The following is a 23,243-nucleotide window of genomic DNA, read 5'->3' as shown; positions in this document are numbered from 1 at the left end:
AGGCTAAAGGGGAATGAATCCTCGAGGTTTAAAGTGTATCTCTGTCAGCGTGACTGAGCACGGGCCGCAGAATAGAAGCGAGGGGAAATGGTAGCACCCTCAAGCTGGAGGCAGCATCAGCATCCCGGCCTCACGCAGAACGGACACCTTGCTGCTGCTGTGATTTACCACAGCGCTGTGTCCGAGATGGGACACAACGGGATTCTGACAGTGAAGAATCCACGCCGGGCGCAGAGCAGCAGAGCACCAACGCTCGCGAGGAACAGCAGGAGACAAGGCAGACGGGCGCCAGGTTCGGGCGCACAGAGGTCAGCCGGCACGGCAGGGCGGTGCAGCACCAACTGCGCTCAGCGACTCGGCAAGGAGAAAAGCCTGCCGCGGAAACGACCGGTAGGGAGGGAGCGGGCCCGGCTGAGGGAAGCGGCTCCTGCCAGAGCTGCCCCCGACCCCGCCTGGCTCTTCCCGCCCGCCTGGCCGCCGCCGCGCCGCTCCCACGCTCGCCCGCCCCGTCCCGTCCCGTCCCGCCCCTCTCCTCTCTGCCGCGCGCGGAAGCAGCAGCGCGACTGTTAAAACCGTTACAGCTCCCACTTTCGAACTGATTCAAACTCGGCAGCGCTGAGACGCGACGCCCCTCCCCGCTCCCGTCGGGCCCCTCGCCTCCTTCCTCTCCCCGATCCCCGCGAGGCGGCGGTCGGAGCACCTCGGGCTCTGGCCCCGCTGCGCGCTCAGCCAGACGGACGGGCGAACAGAGCGCAAAACCGCCGCCCGTACGAGCGGCGCGAGAACAAAGAGCTCCCCCACCCCTCCTTCCCGCCAGCACGTGGGGCGCGGGCCCCGCCCCTCGCCCCGCCCACCGCCGTCCGCGATTGGCGCGGGGCGCTCCGTCCGCGTCCGTCCAATCGGGGCGGCGCTCGGCCCTCGCCAATGAACGCGATAGCGATTGGGCCGCTGTATTTGGCGCTCGGTCCGGGAGGGTGAATCCGGCAGCCGGAGGCAACAGGGGAGGAAGAGCCGGGAGGAGAAGCGGCGCCGAGCGGCGGCGGCACGAGATCGGAGCGAGGGGACGGGTGAGCGGACTGCGGCACCGTGGCCGTCAGGCGCAACCACCGTGCGGGCTGCGGGCCGGGAGTGGTGATTTATAACCGCCTTCCTTTGTCATGGGCGGGCGGGCGGGCGGGGGGGCAGGCAGGCAGGGCGCGACCGCCTCGGTCCCGAGCGGGAGCGCCGATGGGGCGGCGGGGAGCTTCGTGCCCACTCTGCGGCCGCTGACGGCCGAGGGAGCGGCGCGGGGCCGGCGGTGCCTTTTGTCTGAGTTGGCTCTGTCCCTCCCGGCCGCGCCGCGCTCGACGGTGTGGAGCCTCGGGTGGGGGGGGGGGACGATTAGCGCCGTACGGGGGAAAGAGCCGGCCGGTTCCTCTCCTCCTCGCTGCTCCTCCCCGACGGCAGGGGGATCTGCGCCTTTAAAGTACGGTCGGTGAGGTCCGAAACGCGAGCGCGAGTGCGTCTCGTCCGCCTCGGCCCCCGAAAGAGGAGCGGCGTGCAGAAGTTCTCCTTGCGCGGCGGCAGCCCCCGCCCAGCGCCGCGAGCGGCTCGGCGGCAGCCCCGTGTGCCCGCCGTGTCCCGGAAGCGCGGCGTTCCCACTCGCACGTTGCCGTCCCGCCGGCCAGCCTGCGACCGAGCGCTCCTGTCCCGGGCTGCTTTCGCGGGCAGCGAGAGCGGGAGAGCGAGCGGGGAGAGGGGGTCGACCTGTCCGACCGGCTCCTCGTCGGCACCGGCGCTCCTGAGTTCGGGGAGAGCTGGGACTGCTGAATTGGAGACCTCGTGTCGCCGAGCGCGGGTGTGTAGGGCGATGTCTGAGACGGGAAAGGGATGGAGCTGTGCTGAAGCAACAGGCGTGTGTGCGGTGGGACAGAGGTGATGAAATCCATGTGCTGTAGCACAGCGCGTGTGTATCTGGTGTTAACAAGTGCGATCGTTTGTTATCGTTGTGATCAGTTCAGTTGTTAGGAATGGGCAAAAGGAAAAGCGGTCTCAGCATAACGCAGTGAGAACGGTATAACCAACCTGCTCCTGGCTCAAGATACGTCTTCGAAATTGTGAAACGCAGTATTTCACTGGTACTACTCGGGACGTGTTTGTTTTTTAACTATCGAGCTGGAAGTTCGGATTCTTTGTCTCTAAGTAAAAGCATGTAACAAAGTCAGTCTGTTTGTTGCAGGATAGGTTTGTCTTTGTGCAAGTCTAGCAATTGCAGATCCAACTGTTCTGTATTTCAACGAAAGACTTCACTGGTATTTTTAGTACAAGATTAACTTCTAAATTGAGATTTTCTCCTATATAAGCCCTTCCTCTCTTCTCTTTCCCCCCTTCCCCCCTTTTTTTTTTTTTTTTTTTTTTTTTTTTTTTTTTTTTTTTAGGGGTTGGCACATTCAGGTTCTTTGTGATTTGTAAAAATTAAAAGGTCATTCTTTGTTTGTCCCCAGTGTCTGTATCAAATTGAGAGTCCTGGGAATGTTTATTTGTGATAACAATAATGCATCTTCAGAGGGGTGAGTATTAGTTGTCCACAGTGTATGATAGCTACTCTTGCTTTAGACTAGATCATTATAATATAAATAAGATTTATAGTGTCTTTCAGAAAACATGCTTCCAGTACTTTAGGAGATATCATTCAAAAGTTTTATGCAATGCGTCGAATGTTTTTTTAACTTTGAGAGCTGGTGCTTTATCACTTGTGTACTGTATGTTTATTACTTCAAAATGTAGTTTCTTGTTACAGAGTATTCATTAAAAAAAATTGAGGGAAAGTACCTTTTTTTATTCTTTCCTCTTTTGAGAGAACTCTGTCAGTAAAATGTTTATGAGATGTCAACAGCCACTATCTTGTGGAACTTCGTAAGAATTCAAGTTTGTAATTCAGGAGAAAAAAAGGAAAAATATTTTTTTAGACATTTTTAAATATATAATGTTGCTCTGAAAGTGACAGACACTGAAAATCCCCATTGTCAAAAAAACATTAAACATCTTTGCTCAGTTTAAAATCAGATGAAGCAGTAGTCTATAAGCTTAGGCTGGAGACCTGAAATTCAAACTTTTTTTTCTTTCCATGTGGTATTTTTTTCCTTTCTACCTGGAATTTCCAACCAGTTGGAGTATGGTGGGTGGCTTGGTTGAAAATATGCCTTCTAATGGATTTATGTTTGTTCTGTGATATTATGACATTCATAGGTGAAATGTAAATGTACTTCAGCTTATCTGCAAAGAAACTTAGCTTAGCAAGCAGGGAGTTCTTGTAGTGTGTTAGTGAGTGTATAATTGTATACATGGAGAGTGAAAACTAACTGCTGCTTTCTGCAAAGTAACATATGTCAGAATAAGTACGTGTAGCATCTCATGCACTCCAACAGTGCTCACAGAAAAGCTGGTGCGTTTCAAACATCCTCTGGAAATTAGTTTAAAAAACAAAAACCTCTTCTTTTCAACATTCATTCACAAGAACGTTCTGCTTCTTTAGCTGTATGCATCATATAGACATTTTGTTGATTTCACATCTATATTGTTGAAGTTGAAGAACAATTTTAAAAGATGGCGTTAGCTTCATGTGATGAAACAGGGAAGGTTGCTTTTCAAATAGCTGCAATACTGACAGAAGGCAAATTTAACAAATGCTTGCTCTGTGTTGTGCTTGAGCAGAAGTATTGTAGAACACTCTAGTGATGGCTATAATCTGCATCTTCTGTTCTCCAGTTAGCTATGATTCACTCTAGCTGACTTGCAGCATCTGAAATTTTAGGGGAGAATCTCAGGATCAAGACCTGTCAGTTTTTGCTGAACAAGAAAAATTCAAAAGTTTACTGAAACAAGTGGATCTTTTCAGAATTATGTGTCCAAGGAAAATTCAGCTGACCAGAGTTTATACAAAAAAAAAAAAAAAAAAAAAGTTGAGAAAGTGGAACATGTACTATGAATATAATTCTTAAGAATTTTGTGTGATGTTTGCTTACTTGAAAAAAACTAAGACTGCCCTTAAGAAAAGCTGTCAGATAGTAATGAGAGGATTATTTTTAATTCTTAACAATACTATTGCAACCACCCTTGGAGTTGGATCATAGAAGGAAGGTGGAGAGTGCTGCCAAACTCGCTGAAATGGCATCTGAAGACAGCAGCTATGTTGTCTTGTCTCCAAATGTATTTATGTATGTATCTGTACGTTTAGCATCTATGTATATGACTTGAGCAAGCATGCTGCTATGGCTAAATTCGGTCTTTAAGAGGATGAACTCGGTGGAGTCGTAGTTCAGGTGGTAACTTCAGTTAAGCCTGCATGTCTGGGGAAAGGATGACGAGACAGAAAAGCGTTGTACAAAATCAATGCAAAAAAGGGAGAGGCCTTCTTGGGGTACAATGAAGATGTTCATTCAACTTAGCCGGTTACTTTGATTTGTTCTGAAGTATATGCCATATCTTTTTGTTGAGTTAAAGATGTAAAGGAAAACAAAAAAGAATTGGGTATTTGACATGTTCTAACAGATATCAGCTAAGGGCTTTGAGATTTATTACAAGTGTGAGGCAGAACTGAAGAGTGAGCTTTGTTGGAGGAGCAAGTAGATTCTGCTGAGGCCCAAACAAAAAGCAGTGACATTTTCTAGAGACATGAATGCAATTTTCTGTAACTGATAATAGCAGACAATTTGGTTGATACAGGCTTGTTTTATCTGTACATCTAGATTTCCGTTAACTGTGGACGTGTTCTGGGTCTTCAATGAAAGTGAAAAAGCTACTTCCAAATCTGGAGTAGATAGCTTGAATAATTAAGTAAACTTAGGTAGAGGCAACTCTAAAGAATAGGAGTGAAAATTCAGTCCTAATGCAAATGATAATCTTACATTTTTCACTTTTGAAAAAACTAAGTTTAAAACAAAGGAATGTTTAAATATATAGCTTATTATGTAACTACAGGCTTTTAAGTTTATTAGCACTTAAAAAAAACCCAAACAATGGGAGATGTCTAAAACACATCTTTATGCTCTTTCTGTGTAAAATAAAAATATGAAAAGAAACCAACCCAAACAATTAGATTGTTGTGTGTTAAGCCCTTACTTAGGCTCTCAGCTCAATAGGTGAAAAACACTTTCTTCTTGGAAAGATTTACAATGCTTACTCTGCTCCATTTAATGGTAAAATCAATAGTACTTAAAAGGTGAGATGACCATCTGGAAATCTAGTTATAAACTATGTGTGTCCTAAATGTGGATAAAGGTAACAGTGTAATGATATGAGTGGATCAGTGCAATACTGGCAATTGCTTGGAAATGTGGCATAGTATTTCTAAAACTTCTGATTTTGATATATAAATTTATATTGTATAATTTATATTATATTATATAATGAGGTAAAGCCAACAGAATATACTGTCATAATTCTGTGTGCAAGTAAAACTTCTTTAGTATGCTACTGTAAGGAACATTTCAGAATTGTTTTGTTTTTATGTATATGGTACCTGCTTAAATGATCTTGTGTGCAAACATAGCAGTCCATGTCATGGGCTTTCTAGGATGTGTTGTAAATTAATAGGGAAAAAAAAATCTTCACTGGAGGGCCTGATAGATTTATACTTTGTTAATCTAGAGCCAGCTCTGTTGCCTTTGTCATTTTATGTTGCATCCAGTTTTTTCTCTCATTCAGCCTTTTGTACGGTTGGTTTCTTTACCTTGCATTCAGCTTTTCACAGCCTATGTGATCAGTTTAGATCTCAAAGCCATCAAACGTGATTTAAAGAGAGAAAGTAGTTGAAAGGAAGGAAACTCAGGTCTTAATAGTAAAAAAAAAATAAATGTAATTATATATAAATGTATACATGCGCAGGTATTTATACATATACATATATGTATATGTATATACATACATATACATATATGTATATATACAAGGGAAGCTCTGACAGTAATACCTCCTATTTCACTGTGCCGGCTCACAGTGTCCAAGGCAGATGTTGGTGGTAGTACAAGTATGGCAGTAGAAGCTGAACCTTCCTGCCAGTATTCCATTACATTTTGTTGCTGTGACAGATGACAGCAGAGGGGCAGTCTGACAAAATGGCATCTGACATGGAAGTGTGTATGAAGCAAAAGTGTGTGATTGAATGCCTCCATGCAGAAAGATTGCACCCACTGAGCATTTATGGAGACCAAAGAGTGGATGTTAGCACAGCGAGGCAGTGGGTGGTAAATTTTAACAAAACTTAATCTGATGGGTTAATCATCATCTATATACTTCATGGGGATGCTGTATGCTACACCCAGTTATTTTGAGGATTTCAAAACAAGAGGTGATTAAATGACTCGCTTGCTTTCATTGCTTGAAGCTTGTGTAGGGACATTTTTAGACAATTTTCTAAATGTACTAAAAAAATTCAGCTACAGCATTTACATACTTCCCTACAATAAATTCTGTATGAATTTACTGCATACATGGAGATGTAAAAAGTCGTTTTGAAATTTTCAGCTCTTTGCTTATGCAGAAAAAGGAATATGTCATAGCTGTTGAAGCACTTCACTGCTGTGTGGCAGGGTTTTTCAGTACGGAGTATTGTTTATGTGTGTGGATTGAACAGAAGGACTCTTAGGTATTTTAGATTCTTTAGAGTAACAAAAAAAGGCGGGTCAGCAAAACAAGTTAGAGTGGGATAGTCACTGCGCTTCATTCGTGCCCTAAATTATTTTGCCTTTGTAGACATGCCCTAAGTGGTGCAAGTACTGTTTCTTCTGCCAGGTTTATCCAGGATATAAAAAAGATTTACAGTATAAGAGATGAGGTGTTAGACAAAACTTGGTCTCGTGCAAGAGGTGTGGATGTTTTAATGGTGGCTTGTAAAGAACATCATCAAAATCGGGCCCAAAACTTTTTGCTGTCCTGCTGTTTGGAGTTTAAAAATGTTTAAAATGTTTTTTGATCCACAGATGTGTAGGCATAAATGAGAGTATTTAAAAGCATTATTCATGCAAATATCCAAATAAATAAATAGTTGGATTACCTGCTACATGGTATGTTGCTGATGTTGCCCAAACTGAAGCATGTTTTCTCACTCTGTGGTTGAGTGAGAGAGAGGAGAGTTGTGTATCTCTTCCTGGTCAGCTTACAAAGATGGTAGAAACTCCTGAAAAGAATATTCAAGCAATATGGCTTTGAACTTTGTGAACTATTTGAGGAGAAAACAAAAAATGAAATTCTGTGGGAGTGAAATTAACACACACACACAAAAAAAAAGGTGGAGAAAATGAAGATGTGATTGCTAGGAGTGTCTTGTTTCCTTCCTGTCTTGATTTACTTCGCGAGGCGAGCATTATAAATGATATGAGTTTCAGTGTGATTTGAGTACAGCCAGAGGGCTACCTGCAGTCTTAGTTGCTCAGCACTCTGGGAGTGGGAATTGGGTCTACAGGGCCTTAGTTCCACGGTGTGGTTGGATGGTGACAGTGGCTGTGGATGCCTCACTGTTCTTCAGTACGGAGGACTCTCTCTCTCCCTCTGGTGCAGAACTGCTGGTGCCACCAGGAAAGAAAGGATAGCACAGATACAGTTACAAGTGGCAGGTGTTCCTTATTGGAGCTAGCAGTGCTGGCAGAACATCATGGTGATACCTTGAAGTTCGTGGCAGTACTTCTGCATACAGCTTTTATCTAGGATAATGTTTGGTCAGTGAGAAACAGTGTTTGAAGAGACCCGTCTAATTTTAAAAACAGGTTAGAAAGGAAGATTAATAAAAGATAGATGTGCTCCAAGCAAGCATGTGGCTGGAGAACAGGGATTGCTTCCAAATGTGAACACTGGATCCCAGCAAGATCTAGGGGTGCAGTGTAAAGCACTGTATGTCATTAAGTTACGGAGCTGGAACAGAGAGCAAGTGTGTCAGTGAGCCTTCTGAACTGCAGCTAATGGCAGTGGCACTGTGATTAGTATACTACTGTGTTTGATACGTTTGCGTGTTTTTCATGACTTGTTTTGTTTGATTTTCCATGGAATGTGAATTCATTCTGTAATGCTTCATAATTCTGGGGCACTTGCTGATCTTTGAATCCATTGCAGAAAGCATAAATGACTCAGTTATATCTAAGCGATCTCACATTTGGTTTGTGTTTGCTATTTGTGTCAGGAATGACTGTAAAGAGTGTATACAGAATGATGCTGTCAGCCATAGGAGGGCTAAAATCAGCCATTCAAAGAAAATGATCACACTCACGATGAGCTCATTTACAAGGTCTTGCCTATGCTATTGCTAGTTAATAAACATTCCAACTAATTTTAGTTTGAAGATACTGTGAATAAATAAAGTCCTTAATGCTATTTATCTAGTTCACCATATGGTTATGAGATGCATGGACTAGGACACAAAATTTCACAGCGTGAAGAAATGAGTGAGCAGTGGGCTTCGTTTCTTACAGGAGGGAGCTGGGATTGTTCAGTCTGGAGAAGAGGAGGCTCAGGGGAGACCTCATTGCACTCTACAACTTCCTGAAGGGAGGTTGTGGTGCAAAAGAGTCTGGCCTCTTCTCCCAGGCAAATAGTAGGACCCGAGGAAATGGCCAGAAGTTGTACCAGAGGAGGTTTAGGTTGGACATAAGGAAGAACTTTTTCTCTCAGAGGGTGGTGAGGCGCTGGAATGGCTGCCCAGGGAGGTGGTGGAGTCGCCGTCCCTGGCAGTGTTCAAGAGGCGCCTGGATGAGGAGCTACGAGATGTGGTTTAGTAGCTTGTGGCACTGATAGGAATGGGAGGGTGGTTGGACTGGATGATCTTGCAGGTCATTTCCAACCTTGCGATTCTGTGTGAATTCTGTGAATTCTGTGGATTGGATTAAGTGTATTATGAAACTCCTAGCTCAATGGTAGCCGTTCATGTAATTGTAAGAAAAAGGGTTGTGTGCAATTTTCTTCTATATGATGACTATCTGGATCAAGATAGCATGTGATGGTTGCCAAAAGAGTGGATCTGCCACAATGTGGGGATTTTATTTATTTTTTTAAGCGTATTAAAAGAAGGATGAGATGTAGAGGATTGTTTCTAACACAGAAATCTGAAAAAGTGAGGGTCTGGTTTAGCAAGGAAGAGTAATTAACTTTAAAATTCAAAATTAAGTGTAAAACTGATGATTTTTGAAAAACTTGCAGCTGTGTTCTCAAAACCACAGAATGTTTTTAAAGATATCAGAACTGATAGATGCAGCAGAAAGAAGCTACTGACTCTAGCTTGAGGCTGAATACAATAGGACCAGAAGATTCTGGAAGTAAAAGCAGAAAAATCAGTTGCTGACAAGGTGAGAATAAGCTCCTGGATGAGTAATTCCTTATAGGTAATTATAAGGGGGTGGAAAAATTTAGAAGTAGCGAGGAAAAATATGATTAGGACTTAAAATACTCGCTTAAAGAACATAGAAAAAGATGTGAGGTGTCTTGAATATTCCAAAGTATCAGGTGGGATCTCTCAACCCCAAGGGGCCACTGAGATGGTAACAAGAGGGAGCCTGTTGATACGTTAATTCGGACAGTGAGCAAGTGTTTCTTGAAGAACTCACAAAGTTACTAATGTAAGGAAAAGCGGTCTTCAGCTTGGCTTTGAGAGGAGCTCTGCCTCTGCAGTTCTTTATTTTAATCTCGGTAAGGTTATGGAGAATACTTAATATTATCGTTAGGCTACATTCTTAATTAGCAAAGCGCTTTTCTGGTTTGTCTTTTTTAATTAATATTTTCAAGAGGAGAAACTGAAGGTTGTGCTCTGAAGTGGAGAAGGCCTCATTCAAACGTACAAGCACAGCAGGATTGCAGCAGGAAGAAGTGTGTGAAATAGCTAGCTGTGGAGTTCTTAAAGGAGACTGTGGCATAGTGGTGTTGGTGCTAATTGGAACAACCAGTACTGTGCACTGAAGTAGAGTTCAGTTTGATTAAGCTCTCAAGCATTTTAATTTAGAAATTATTGTTCCCTTTATAGTACTTGTGTTTTCCAAATTATGCTTGTAGTTGATACTTGTAGTTGAAATATCAAGAATTTGAGTAGTGATGATTGTTTTTATCTTCTGAAATGCTAGATCACAATTTAAAAGGCAATCAAGCTCTATAGCATCAGCTGTAAATCAGTGTGATCCTCGGTTTTGAGACAGCAGGCCCAGCACAGAATTGTCTTGCATAATATTTTAGATTGGCAGGGAAATAAGGAGATTATCTGATCCCGTCTCCCTCTCAGACAAGGCCAACCCTGAAATTGCATCAGGCTATTCAGTGTCTTTTTCGCTCCACTTTTTAGATGTTTTCAAGAATGGAGATTCCAGGATCTCTCTAAGTATGTTGCTCTGCTGGACTGTACTCAAAGTGAATAATTTTATCTCTATATTGAAGTGAAATCCTTGCTGAGACTTGCTTGTTGCCTCTTGTACTCCCATTTAGCATAGATAAGCATGTAATATAAGGCTGGAACACTACTTCTGTGATCATCTGGCTTTAGCTCTGACTTGTGTAAGAAAGCACACTGCTCATGGAACTGAATCTTTTATGCATTTGTTGAAATTCTCAAAATGACTCTTCCAATTTTGATAAAAATGGCAAAAGCATTATGCATTTGAAAGATTCTGTTTAGGAGGTTGTGTTCCTGTATGTGGTTTTCTTAAACAATTTTTCACTTCCTATTACTAATACAAATCTAAGACTTCAAGATGATGGTTCTGTCAACTCTTAAAAAAAATTACTGTTGATTTGGAAAAAAATAGGCATACATATATATGTATGTTTCTGTGTGTGAGGCAGGACTGAACTATAAGACCCGGAGTACATTCCTTAATCTCACTTAAAGTGCTGGCTGTCAAAGGAAAAGCATCTCTACTTGGAGCTGACCTCCTTTGGGAGTTTTTCAGTGTGCCCTTATCCTTGGTAAGGGGTAAGTTCTTCCTTCTTTATTGCCTAATTATGCCTGCTACCTTTCCTGAGTGATTTGGGAATGGGTCAGTGGCAGCTATATCCTCTGCCTTATACAAGACAAAATGTGCATCTTGAAAAGTAGTCACATAGAGGTAGATAACCAGATTTACTCATTTGATTGTGCAAAAACTTGAGGGGAAAAACAAGATTACATGATGTGAATGCGTATGCTATATGTGGTATGGAAGAGCATTGTTCTAATGCAGGAAGATAAGATGCTCTAGCAGATTGCTGATGCTGACAAGAGGATCTTTACTTTGTTCCCTTAGCCCTGGTTGCGTGGCACTTCTTCCAGTTTGGGTGCTAATCAGGCCAGCATGAGTAACTTTGGCTGTTTGGTCCAATTAGGAAACTGTATTTTGGGGGTAGAACAAGTCTGATATAGCTGAACTGATCACTGCGCTCAAATTTACCGTATTTGCCATGTAAACTCTGTCTGAAATGCTGAAGTATTTACACAGATGATGAAAAGGTGTATGGTGTTTTAAGGTCCTATTCCTCTTCCCAGTCCTAGCCAAGAAATACATTAGGATGTATTTGTCATCAGCTTCTAAAAGCAAATGGGTAAGTAAGTGTGCTTAGCTTAGGTTAAGCTGAAATACTTTTCAAAGTTAAATCATGTTAGGCAACTGTTAATACATTCATAATTACATCGTGCATGTGTCAGGGAGGAGGGAGGGCACTGGCCTCAAATCTGATGACTTTCAAGCTATTGTTACACCAAAACATAATACTATGATGACAGACTGCTGATTTTTAAAGGGATTTCACTGCTTAAACTTTAGTGTTGCAAGTACTAATTGCAAGTAACTTAACTTCAGTGAGAATGGTCATAATAAATTTATGGTATAGTATACATAGAAATAGTATGCACCTATTTCTAGGTGCAGACTTCCTGCTTTCAGTGATGCTGTTCTACCTGGAAGATCTGTCTGACTTTCATTGGTCTGTCTTGCTCTAGGGCTGATGCTAAAATGTTTTGCTACCCGCACTGCAACTGAAACGCAGGCTGTTAATTCTTGTAAGCTGGGGTATTTTGACATAAAGGGAGAGTGAGAGCAAACATTCTGAGAATTGGATACTTACAGGCAGACATTTTCTTCTCAGATTAAGGTTGTGGTGCTGGTATATCTGAAACTGTTGATTGCTCTTGTCCTTACATTAAGTTTATTAAACTTAATCGTTTTTTTTTCTGTTGGTGATAGCTTGTCTATCAGTTTCCATCTCTTGAGCAATGGAGTGCATTCTTGCAGAATGTGGAATCCTGTTAGAGTTGGTCATGAATGTTAGCACCACACATCACTCACAGCCACTGACGTTCCAAAGAACGAGGAAGAACAAGTGAGCTGTTGAGAGTTGGGTAGCCTAGATTCATGGATTAATCTACTTCTTTACTGCACTCTTTTTCATGATATCTAAGAGGTTAAGCCTTATCATTCTGCTGGCATTTGTTTGGCCGAAGAATGCTGCAGCTGGATGGGTGGCTTCATTAATGTTTCCTGTTTCTAGCTGGTAAGAATAATTTTAATGTACTGGTACATCTCGGTGACGGAGAGATGGTGTGTCTCGATGGACATCCCTGTTGGAAGCGGGGCTGGTCTGAACTTCTGCCCTCTGCAGTTTCAGTTCTTTGCCTCTCGTTTCTGCTTCGTTGTTGCTCTCTTCCCTTTGTGTTGATTCAAGTATTTTTGTGGCTGCTGAACAAGCCTGTTTGCAGAATTGATTTTGTTGAAAATTTCTATTTAAAAATGAAATCTGATGGGCTGTTCAGACAGATTTTATTTTTTTTCCCCTGACCTAGTTTGATTAATAGAATCTTAAGTACTTAAGCTCTCACAAGAAAGGAGGTTGAACAGAGGTGGGGATGAGTGATGTAGGGCCTCTGATACAGAGGATGTATGTTTTTCTAGGCGAAACTGATGCCAAACAATGTCTGAAGATGGTTTAACTTCAGAATAACAGATAATGTTAGATACGTCTTAAATGAAGTGTTCTTAGTGCTGCGGAACTTCAGCACAGAAAATAGCATGCAGTATGTTTTAAAGCACAGACATGTACTTGGTTAAAATTTTAGAAAGTTGAACTGCACTGTAAAATCCTGTGTTTCTATAACAGAAAAAAACGCTGCAGTGTATTCTCAGTACACTGTGACTAATTCTATGAAGAGTGAGCGTGCTGGGTTTGGATACCGTTAATAAACTGTGCTAGTTTTTCTTTTGTACCTGCCTAAGAGACTTTTGTTGGTGTGGATTAGCGTCTGAAGTACACAAGGTGGCAGCAGCCTTGGGAGTATTTTTCTTTACATGGAAATAAGATTGCAAATTTACTTAGATAAATTTGAAAGAGATTTTTTTTCTTCAGAAAACCTAGAAAGTAGAGCAATGAGCAACTGCAGAAGTTCTGTTCATAGCGCAGCTGCAAAGGCTGTTCGTGTGCTAGAAGCGGTTTGTCCCCTCACCCGCTTCTCTTGCTTAACATGTTAGCAACTCTGAAATGGCAGCAACAAACACATTTTCTTGCTTTGCCCAGGAGTAAAACTGTTTCTTGACCATAGTTTTTTCACCAATCTGCACACTATTAATGAAATATTGGAATAATTGAAGGAGACAAATGCTTGCCCTGCAGATTATAGCAGTAATTTATAATTAAATTTGATACAATTTTTTTGAAGCCTGGCATTATGCGTGTGTTTTACTGATGGTTTATTTTCATGTGCTTGAGAATTGCAGAAAGAGTCTACTGGAAACTGCTAACTTTAGAATAGATTCGTTAGAAAGTATTTGCTTGTTCTTTGTTTTGGGTGTGTGAAATAAAATACTAAGGAGTACATTTCCAAGAGTTTCAAGTAATAAAGTTGGGTTAATATAGTTGATAAATGCATAGCTGCAGTTAAGCAGTCATTTAGTAGTACTTAAATGTTGTTACTTACTGTTGTATTAAATTTTGCAATTGAAAAGTGATTTGAAGTTTTTTTATCGGATGATTTTTGGAAATTGAATGTTCTGGAAAGTAGACATTTAGTTGTACTATGAATACATTGATTTTGGTACTTCACATTTGGGTTTTTTGTTAATTTTCTAGTAGGATGGGCTTTTTTTTTTTTTTTGAGGTTTATGGAGAGGTCCTCTCCATCTTTTTTTCTCTTCTGTTGCTAAAATTCTGCTTTTTGAGCTGAATGTGAAAATTGCCATCAACTGTGCTGCCTGAGCTTTGTTTCATTTTTGTCTTAAGCTGAGGAAAAGCATATGAAGTATGCTTACACTGAGGGACATAAATGCTGTCCGGATCTGCTAATAGCTTACAGTTAAAGAGCTAGTCTGCTATTCCAGAGCACACCAGCATGTGAAAGCAGCAATTCCTTGTGGTATAATTGTGTGCACTATTCTTCTTGCCAATGTTCATCAGAGTTCCTAACAACTCCTTCCTGATTTATAGTCACGCACAAATTGCTTACGTTACCATTGTGGGTAGAATCATAGCATGGCTGGAGTTGGAAGAGACCTTGAAGATAGTCTATTTTCTGCCCAGGGCCCCATCATCCAGCAGATTGTTTTAGGGAAGAAAAAAACCAAAAAAACAACAAACACCACAATTGTAAAAGTGAGGCTTTCACTTACTCTTGGTTAATTTCATCCAGCTTACTGTGCGTGCCTTCGTGAAGAGTGGCTACAGCTCAGCAGGCACTGTTGGGAAAGATGGGCTGATTGTAACCTGCTGTTGCTGCTGAGGAAATCACTTGGATGACTATCTTCATTGTGTAGTACTGAATCTAAATGAGCCATCGCTCAGGATGCCATACATTGTACATGAAGCCAGCTCAGATGTATGGTTTGAGCTTACTAGTGCATCCAGTCCAGAGAACTTGATGGAAGTATGTCACGGGATTCATGTCATCACTGAGGTAGAGGAGATCTGGAAGTGTGATGCAGTTTTCTGAGTTGGGCTATGCAGTTCTGTAAGCTCCCCTAGAACTTGAGGTACTTAAAGCAAATGTGGATGCATGCACAACTGGCTTTCTGTCTGGGGAACTCAGGACTTTAAGAACCTCACATAATTATTTTATTCTTTCATTGCTTCAGGCCCCGGAAAACTATTACTTGATTGTTCATTGGTTTGCATCAGCTTAAACATGCCCTTTCTCTGTTGCGTTTTATATTCTTTTTCCCCTCATACTTTCAGCGCTGAAGCTGTTGGTTAAGAGTGATCTGAAGTGCAGTATTTTATCACTTTATGTGTAGGTTTAAAGTAGATGAATGATTTTTTCAGTTTAGATCGACTCGCTGCAGAGACCTGAGGAGTTGTGCTATGCACAGTATGTTTGATTCTTAAGGATCTCAATTTCTGAGCAGTCAGAAGATGATGTAATTTGTTGCATTTTGAAATATAGTGTAATATAAAGCCCAGTTGTAGAATTAATAACAGCCTTTTAAAAGTGCAGACCCTTGCATTTATTCCCCATTCTTTTCAATTTGGAAATTTTTATTTTTCTGAAATTTGACAGGGTAGCCAGAGGAGCTTAAGTATAGTTCTTGACAGTAATATGACTGCTTGAATAGACTGCCTAATTTATAGAATTGTTTATGTTCTTGTCTTGCGCTGATGGATATTATCAAAGTGACTAAAGAAAAATAGGATGCTATTTTAAATAACTTTTTTTTGTTTTCTGAGGGTAAAACAGTAGCAATTTGAAATAATATTTTTTCTATACTTTATAGTCTCTTGTTGTGAATTCCTGATATATTGTAAACACTGTAGCTGCTGATGCTTAGTAGTTGTCTGACTTAAGCTAATGCAAGTTTTTAAAAAACCTTCTGTAAAAGGATCTTGCACATAAATTAATTATGAAACACTTAACAGAGTTTATTTAAAACACAAGCATGTGTATTCTAGCACACTAGTTTCTTGTTGCCTTTCATTTCTAGCTATGCAACCATGAATGGGGGGGAAAAAAAAAAAAGCAATGCATTTCTTTGTTTTGATGGTGCTCTGCTTCAAATAACATCCTTCTTCTCTTTAGTATGAATCTGTAATGGCTAATCCTATCCACACACTTAGTTATACTGTAAAATCATTATGCCTGTGGCATGGAGGCATTTGTAATGTTGGAAGAAATGGAATAGATGAAGTGGCAGGGGAGCTGGAGAGAAGGGTGTGGGAGCACAGGAGCAGGCAGCATGGGGTCGCTTGAGCTCTGCAGCATTGCGCTCTTGGAAGGGCTGGCTGGGTATGAGGAGCATTGGACCCAAGGACTTAAGGCTTTGCATTTGGGCAGGGCGCGCGCATCCCTTGCTTTTCATGTAATGAGGATTGTCTGCTCTGGAACGAGAGAACTCGTCTGTCCTTGACTGGCCAGATAGAAGCTAGAAGTTCTTGGAGGTGACTTGCTGCATTTCTCAGCCTTCCCTGTTTTGTGGAGGGCATGTGAAGTTCTGGCAAGATTTTCCTCCTGAGAATGAGGCCAAATAAGATCAAGCAAGATTACTGCAGGAGGTGAGCTTTCTCTAGAGGTGGTATTACTGCTTTGGAGTTATGCTTCCTTTCTCATATTTGTTATGGAAATGGTATAAAATGCCCATAAATAATAACTGAGTTGACTGCATAGTTTTCTTCTAGATAAAATTTTCAGGACTTAAACTGTTAAATTATTTCTGTGGACTCTTTGTGTAAAGAAGATGAAGAAATAAGAAAGAAAAATTTGAGACAATAGAAATAGCTAGCAGAATCCAGAAAGGATAATCAGACAGAAGGAAGAGATGGCCTGGGGGCTGTCTGAATCAGACCATTACACAAAAACTATCTAATATTTTGTGGTTTGTTAAAATGGAAAATGTTTAACATTATACTGTATTAAGATAGGTTTCCTTCTGTAAGAATTCACCTATCTCATTTTTCTTTTCATTTCTTACTCACGATCCTGCATAGGCTATGCTTCTCTATGCAACTCATCCCAGTTTCTGAAGCTTAGTTTCTTAAATGCATGTCGGGTTTTTCTTGACCAACCTTTTAGTTGGTGTTAATGAAATACCACTGACAATTCCTATAGTCCTCATATAAACGTGTCAGACCAGCTGCTCTATTGGAATTAACTCTGTCCTGTATGAAAATGCTTTTTTCTTATGGCCTGCCCTCCCCATTCTGTTTTCATATTCTCCTGAGATTGAAGACAAAAACAAACAAACACAAACCCAACAAACAAAGAAAAGAAACCAACAGCCAATTATTTCTTATGTGTTGAAACACTGTAGTTCTACCTTGGAGATGTTTCAGCTGCCCAGAAATATACAAATGTAGTTCACTTGCTGCCATGGATTTATGGGCTGGTAGGGGCCAGTGCCAGAATTGAGCTGAACTGGCCCATAAACCATTGACACTTCTTTTGAAAGACTTCTAAAAGCCAATATTGGAAAAAATTTTCTCATGTTTTTTCAAGATTAATATTATACAAGCTTGGATCTTTAACTCATTGCATTACATTGCAAGTAATTTCTGTGCAACTTGTATCTGTGTACACTTCCTTTTCACTCAAATGCTTTCTCTTACTATGGACTTAGCATTTACAAGGACATTCCTAGGCTTTTTTAACACTTATTTGTCTTAACACACCGTGTGTATCCCAGTTATCTTTGCAGATTAACATTATTACTTTATCTAGAAGAACTTTTTCATAAGCAACTTAGCAGAAGCAATATTGTATTTTTTATTTTCTGTCATTTATTTGCTACCTTCCGATCAAGTTAGTTATCCATGTTGTACCCCAGACAGCATCTTGAAACTACTACAAGAAGAATGTCTTGTAAGTCTCGTTGCTTTCAGAGGAGTGGCCGGAGTGTGCAGTGTGTGTATCATCTTGACAAGTACAGAGTATTGTTTTCCTTCCTGTTTTATCATATCATTTAGCAGTTGTGTTTATTACCGAGAAACTGATTATGCTGGATTTGTTTTTTCTCTTGGGTTTTGGACCATAGTTTTGGGATTTTCTGAGACTGTTTCAGCTATGTGAGGGAATTATGAGAATTCTGGTTATTTTTCTTGTTGTTAGTGTAACTATATGTGGTTTCCATATAGATCTGTGTTTGATGGATAGGCCTTTCGTGACAGTTTAATTTTCTTTGAGAAAACAGTAAGTAGCAGTTAGTGGTGCTTAAACCAAATGTTGAATGGCCTGTTGATTTGTAACTAAAATTACTTTTTTCAGTGTCTATCACTTAAGTATGAGGGGGTTGTTGTTGGAGTTGCGATGGTATTCAAAATGCCTAGTTGGGCAAAAAAAGGATATAATAGATACTGAAGAATTGTCTCTGTCCTACCCTTTCCATCACTCTTCTAACTTCCTTTGTAAGCAGACTGGTTTGGTAGTACTAATATGACACTGTTTCTTACAGGTTAATCATGGGTCAAACAGGAAAAAAATCTGAGAAAGGACCAATTTGTTGGCGAAAACGTGTAAAATCAGAATATATGAGACTGAGGCAGCTCAAGAGATTCCGACGTGCAGATGAAGTGAAGGTATAGGATGTTTTGATTCTCTTGTCTAGTGTCTGTTCTCAGAATTGATTTTCTTAAGTACTGAGTGACTCTGTAAGTTGTCCTGTTTAGCACCTGCAATAACAATTTCGTGAATGTCTTTGTTAATACTGAAAACTTGTCTTAACTCTAATCTTATAAGCGGGTGTGTTACATTTGTATGTGATTGAATCGAGTGTGCTAAGCATCAGAAGAGACTGAAGAGAGAAAGTATGGCAATTTGTTTAGCCACTTTCCTAATTCCATTTAGAATTTAATTCGGTGCTGAACCTTTAGATCTCTAAGCATGAGATCTTCTTTTCAGTCCAAGAAAGTGATAATGAAATCTATTGAGCCTGACTGACATTTAAACAAAATTGGAAGAATTTGATGTTGAGAACTTTTTAAAATCTATCTGCATTTTTAGTGAATGTTGTGATTTCTTAAGATTTTAGCAGGTGTCTTCATCTTATTTGTAATATTCACAATTGTGGTTAATTTTTAGAGTATGTTTAATTCTAATCGTCAGAAGATACTGGAAAGAACTGAAATCTTAAACCAAGAATGGAAACAGCGTAGGATACAGCCTGTACACATCATGACTTCTGTGAGCTCTTTGCGCGGGACCAGGGAGGTTGGTTAACATGTGTTGTGGTAATTCCACTTACAAGGTTGTTAGCGTGTTTTTGTTTGATTAACCGGAAAGTTGGCTCTTCTTTCTTTTCTAGTTTTACATGACTTCTCAGCCAATTTTTTTTTTCTTAGAAGTAAAGGAATAATTGATGTCCCTTAGGTGACTTCTATCTGAAAAGCAGTAAATAAATAGTGGGTTGCATAGCTTTGAGCAACACACAAGTCTGAAACTTATTTGGATTGTACTTCAGCATCCTTTTATCCTTTTATCTCTCTGATATTGGAAGTCTCATATTGGTCCTTGATGGACCAGTGGTACAAATGAGTAGATACTTTGATTCTTACTGAGTTAAAGTACATGGAAGCCGTCAATGCAGCTATTTGAATAAATCTGCTTTATACTAAGTAAAGTCATTTAAACGAGTATGTTCTGTAAGAAGCGAATTCTGATGACAGCCTGCTTGGGAGTTCAAATTGGCAAGTTAGTAGCTCCTCTCCAACTTCCAGTTTTAAGTGAAGGTTCAATTTATGTTAGTTGCACTTCTTCAAATTAAGACAGTCTGATCATGTGTAATAATCTGAAAAGCTAGTTCTTTTTTAGTAGGATGAGAATGAAGATTTTACTGTGAACAGGTTAAGAAAAAAAATCAGACAAAACCACAACATCTTTCTATGGAAGGAAATCAGCCAGACTTACGCTTTCATAACTTTTTAGAGGGAAGCTGGTGTTGTGTATATCAGGAAGGTGCATGTGTGTGCTTCACTATTTTCTTCGTCTTTTTAAATTTTTTTTGTAGCCTGGCTCACTATTTTATGTTAACTCCCTATGTGAATCGAGCACACTAAGTACTGTATTAAAATGCAGTCTGTCTTGTGAATTGGAAGAACTCTAATGCTTGATCTAAGATTTCATTTAAACCGCTCCACTATAAATTATGGCAAATGTAAACTTTTTTCTTTCTTAATATGCCTAATTTCTTCATAGTTGTATAGAATACTGGCTGGTTTTGTTACCTGACTGAAACTTCTTGAGAAACTATGGTTTTGATTAAGACTGTGGTGATACAGGTTTTCTCCAGTGGTTAGCCCAGTGAGTGTCAGCCAGAAACCGTAATATGTTCTGTCTTAGGCTAATAAATATCAAGCTGAGTTCTGTACCTAAACAAGGGAAGCAGTCCTAAATGCATTCAGCCATTTTAACTTATCTTTGGAATTGGAAGTCTCATGTGAACAGTAAGCTGAAAGTAATTATTTTTTGCTTTTGTATTTTTCTCTAAGATTAAAAATTTGCTAGAAGACTGGTAGATAGAAAATATACCTTCTTTCAGGGCGATGTTGTAAAGCAGTATCATAATATGGTATTTTGAGTATTTGTATACATGGCAGAAATCTAACTTCATTGCCTACAGATCTTAAATCTGAAACAAAAACCAAACAAACCAAGAAAAAAGATTAAAAAAAAAAATCTAACTTTTGTCATTCTACTGGGTACTGTCTCTGTATGTTGTTTGTTATATTACTTTGTATATTTCTTTAGAAATGTGAAGCTCTGTTCATCTTTCCCTTCTGGAAAGGAGAAAAATCTCTTGTCTCCACTTCCATTTTTCATTTCAGGTAGCCGTGAGAGCTATTCTAAACGTAATTGTACTTAACTCCAAGTCTTCTTTGTACTTTCCCTACTATTGTATTTTCCTATCTGCCTTTTTTTGTAAATTTTTTGGGGGATTTTCCATATTGTTCCTCAAATTTGAGAAGAGCTGATCTGTTGACTAGATTGGAGAGTAACCCAGAAGTTATTTGTATTCTGTGACGTGTCTGGTCTTTGGAGGCTGCGTAAATCTCCAAAAAGAATGGAGTCCCACAGCTGAAAAAGATGTGTTCTGAGCTGAATATTGAATCTTTTTTTCCCCTCTATTCTTTGTAAACAGTAGGCATAATCAAAGAGTTGAGGATAGGATAAAGATAAGAAGTCGATATCAGGGAAGCGGAGTGGGAATTAACAAGAGCATCTTCTTCCATCAGGTGTCTTGATGGTATTATAATACTTTTTTAACATATATTATACGTGATTTCTGCAGTGAATTGATCTGAATTCAACCGCCACCCTGGTGGCTTGAGTAAATAGTCTAAGACCAGTAACAAGTATTAAATCTCTTCTGAAATGCCTGAAATAGCTTATTTTGTAGCTGAATAGTTTGAGTGAAATACTAAATACCTTAAAACAGCCATTTTACTATCATGTGGAGGGGAAAAAAAAAACACCACCGTGATCTGTTCATAAAGGTACCAAACCAGAAGTAATTTCTGCATCTTTTTTCCTTCTAAACTCGTTCTTATTATGCCCTGAAAGTCTGATTCATTTTTCAAAGGTGGATCTAGCTAGTTTTGATAAACACTTGCTCTGTTTGTTGTATACTTCCTTGATTTTTATTTTTATTTTTTTCTGAAGTTGCTATTGTAAGTGTAACTTCAACCTCTGATTTCAGTGCTCTGTTACCAGTGACATAGACTTTCCAAAACAAGTAATCCCCCTGAAGACTCTCAATGCTGTTGCTTCTGTGCCTATAATGTATTCTTGGTCGCCCCTTCAACAAAATTTTATGGTAAGTTTAAAAAAAGTGGTGTGGGAAGAAATATGGGTGAAAAGGGAGGAACTTACTTTCACTCTTAGTTCTAAAACTATCATTAGTTGCAAACTAAGTCTATATGTTTAATGCTCCTCATTATCTCTAAAACACTGCTTTAAAGAGAGCCTTAATGGCAGGTGACTACTCATATTGCACTGCATTTTACGGATGCAGCTTTGAGCGTTTATGTAACAATAAGCATTTTCTGAGAGATATCAGTATTCTCATTTAAGACAGTTGAAGAACATACCTATAGTGAAATGGTAATTTCAATGGAATAGAAAGAATTTAACCCTTAATTAGTCTTCTCATGTAATGGTGATCTTAGCAACCAGGTGCCTTTTCTTACAATGAGCTTTGTTGTGTGTACATACAGCCTTCATGTTAATTTTCTTAAAAAAATATCTGACTTATTTGAAAAGGTTAGCTTATTAAGATCTTTGTCACAGCTTTGTGCACAGTGGCTTATGGTTATTACAGCAATCATAGCAAAGTGATTTAAATATCTAATTTTATCAGTATGTTCAGAGTTCCTCCACTTTTTTCTTTTGTTTCTACTTGCTTTCTTTTTGTCATTATCTGAGTATTTTGCACTGCTGAAGAATCATGATCAGCAGGAAAGATTGAGTTTATTTTCCTAACAATAAGGTTCTTCTGAAATACTGGGAGATGCTGCTGAGTATCAAGGTCTGTAAATTCTTTATAGAGAAAACAAAACTGACAGTGGCATTTGCATTAAATTGTAAGGCATATTTCTGTGGTATCTGTTTAGAGAACTTGAATTTGAGTGTTTCTGTATCATATTTCCTTACCTCTAATAAGGAAACGAAAGGATTGTTTCTATCATATATTAACATGGATGGGAAGCAAGGAAGGGACAATTAATTTACCACTGTAAGCTTTCCAAAAGCTAGGTAGCTTATTGTGCTTCTTCAGCAGAAGCTCTGTTGTAACACAGTGCTCACCTAAATGCAGGAGTTATTGTCAGTACCTCGAGCTAGTCACAGCTGGGACAAAATAATGTTGATTACAGATGGGGAAGTTTGGTTTATTTAGTTAACTGTGAATATGGTTTATATGCTCAACATGCTCAGATGGTTAAGCCAGTTTAACTGCGACATCTCTGGTGAAAACATCAATGCTGACACTGCCGATTGGACATGCAACTTAAAATTGTTTGATCATATCTGTTGTTACTAGGTAGAGGATGAAACTGTTTTACATAACATTCCATATATGGGAGATGAAGTGCTTGACCAGGATGGTACCTTTATTGAGGAGCTGATAAAGAACTATGATGGGAAAGTGCATGGAGATAGAGGTGAGCCCAAGCACTTGAGTGTATTTATCACTACTTCCTACATAAACAGTTGCTGTCAGTTTTGTTTATTAAGACCTGATGCTTGCCTGTTGCAGCAGTATTTCTAGAATTCTTTCTCTGTGTAAGTACTGGGTATAACAGAGTCTGTTTAAATCTATTGGTTTTCGTAAGGCTATAGAGGATTTAAGTAATAGTAT

The 23,243-nt window shown here is 39.9% G+C and overlaps 1 protein-coding gene across 2 annotated transcripts; it reads left to right on the top strand.

Annotated features, from left to right (window-relative positions):
• Positions 1-932: 932 nt before the first annotated feature.
• Positions 933-23,173, top strand: LOC122156561 (histone-lysine N-methyltransferase EZH2-like). Of its 2 annotated transcripts, none has more exons than XM_042811354.1 (5): positions 933-1,067; positions 18,345-18,468; positions 18,971-19,072; positions 21,585-21,701; positions 22,926-23,173. In XM_042811354.1, the coding sequence occupies exons 2-5, from the start codon at positions 18,352-18,354 to the stop codon at positions 23,151-23,153; spliced, it is 564 nt and encodes a 187-aa protein (XP_042667288.1). In that variant the 5' UTR covers positions 933-1,067; positions 18,345-18,351; the 3' UTR covers positions 23,154-23,173. The 2 variants fall into 2 exon arrangements, with proteins under 2 accessions (XP_042667288.1, XP_042667286.1); XM_042811352.1 differs by having other exon boundaries at positions 18,971-19,099.
• Positions 23,174-23,243: the final 70 nt, after the last annotated feature.

This window comes from Centrocercus urophasianus, unplaced genomic scaffold (genome assembly GCF_019232065.1).
Source record: "Centrocercus urophasianus isolate 14NV4802_14NV808 unplaced genomic scaffold, USGS_Curo_1.0 seq_1286, whole genome shotgun sequence".
Lineage (NCBI taxonomy): Eukaryota > Metazoa > Chordata > Aves > Galliformes > Phasianidae > Centrocercus > Centrocercus urophasianus.
The sequence above is the reverse complement of the archived record's forward strand: the minus strand, read 5'-3'. Positions and strand labels throughout refer to the sequence as shown.

Bases quoted from the DNA above. Each gene is read 5' to 3' on its own strand.
- LOC122156561 (XM_042811352.1), top strand. From the start codon at position 18,352: ATGGGTCAAACAGGAAAAAAATCTGAGAAAGGACCAATTTGTTGGCGA. The intron at 19,100-21,584 runs GTTGGTTAACAT...CTCTGATTTCAG, and splicing joins CTTTGCGCGGGACCAGGGAG to TGCTCTGTTACCAGTGACAT. The intron at 21,702-22,925 runs GTAAGTTTAAAA...TGTTGTTACTAG, and splicing joins CCCTTCAACAAAATTTTATG to GTAGAGGATGAAACTGTTTT.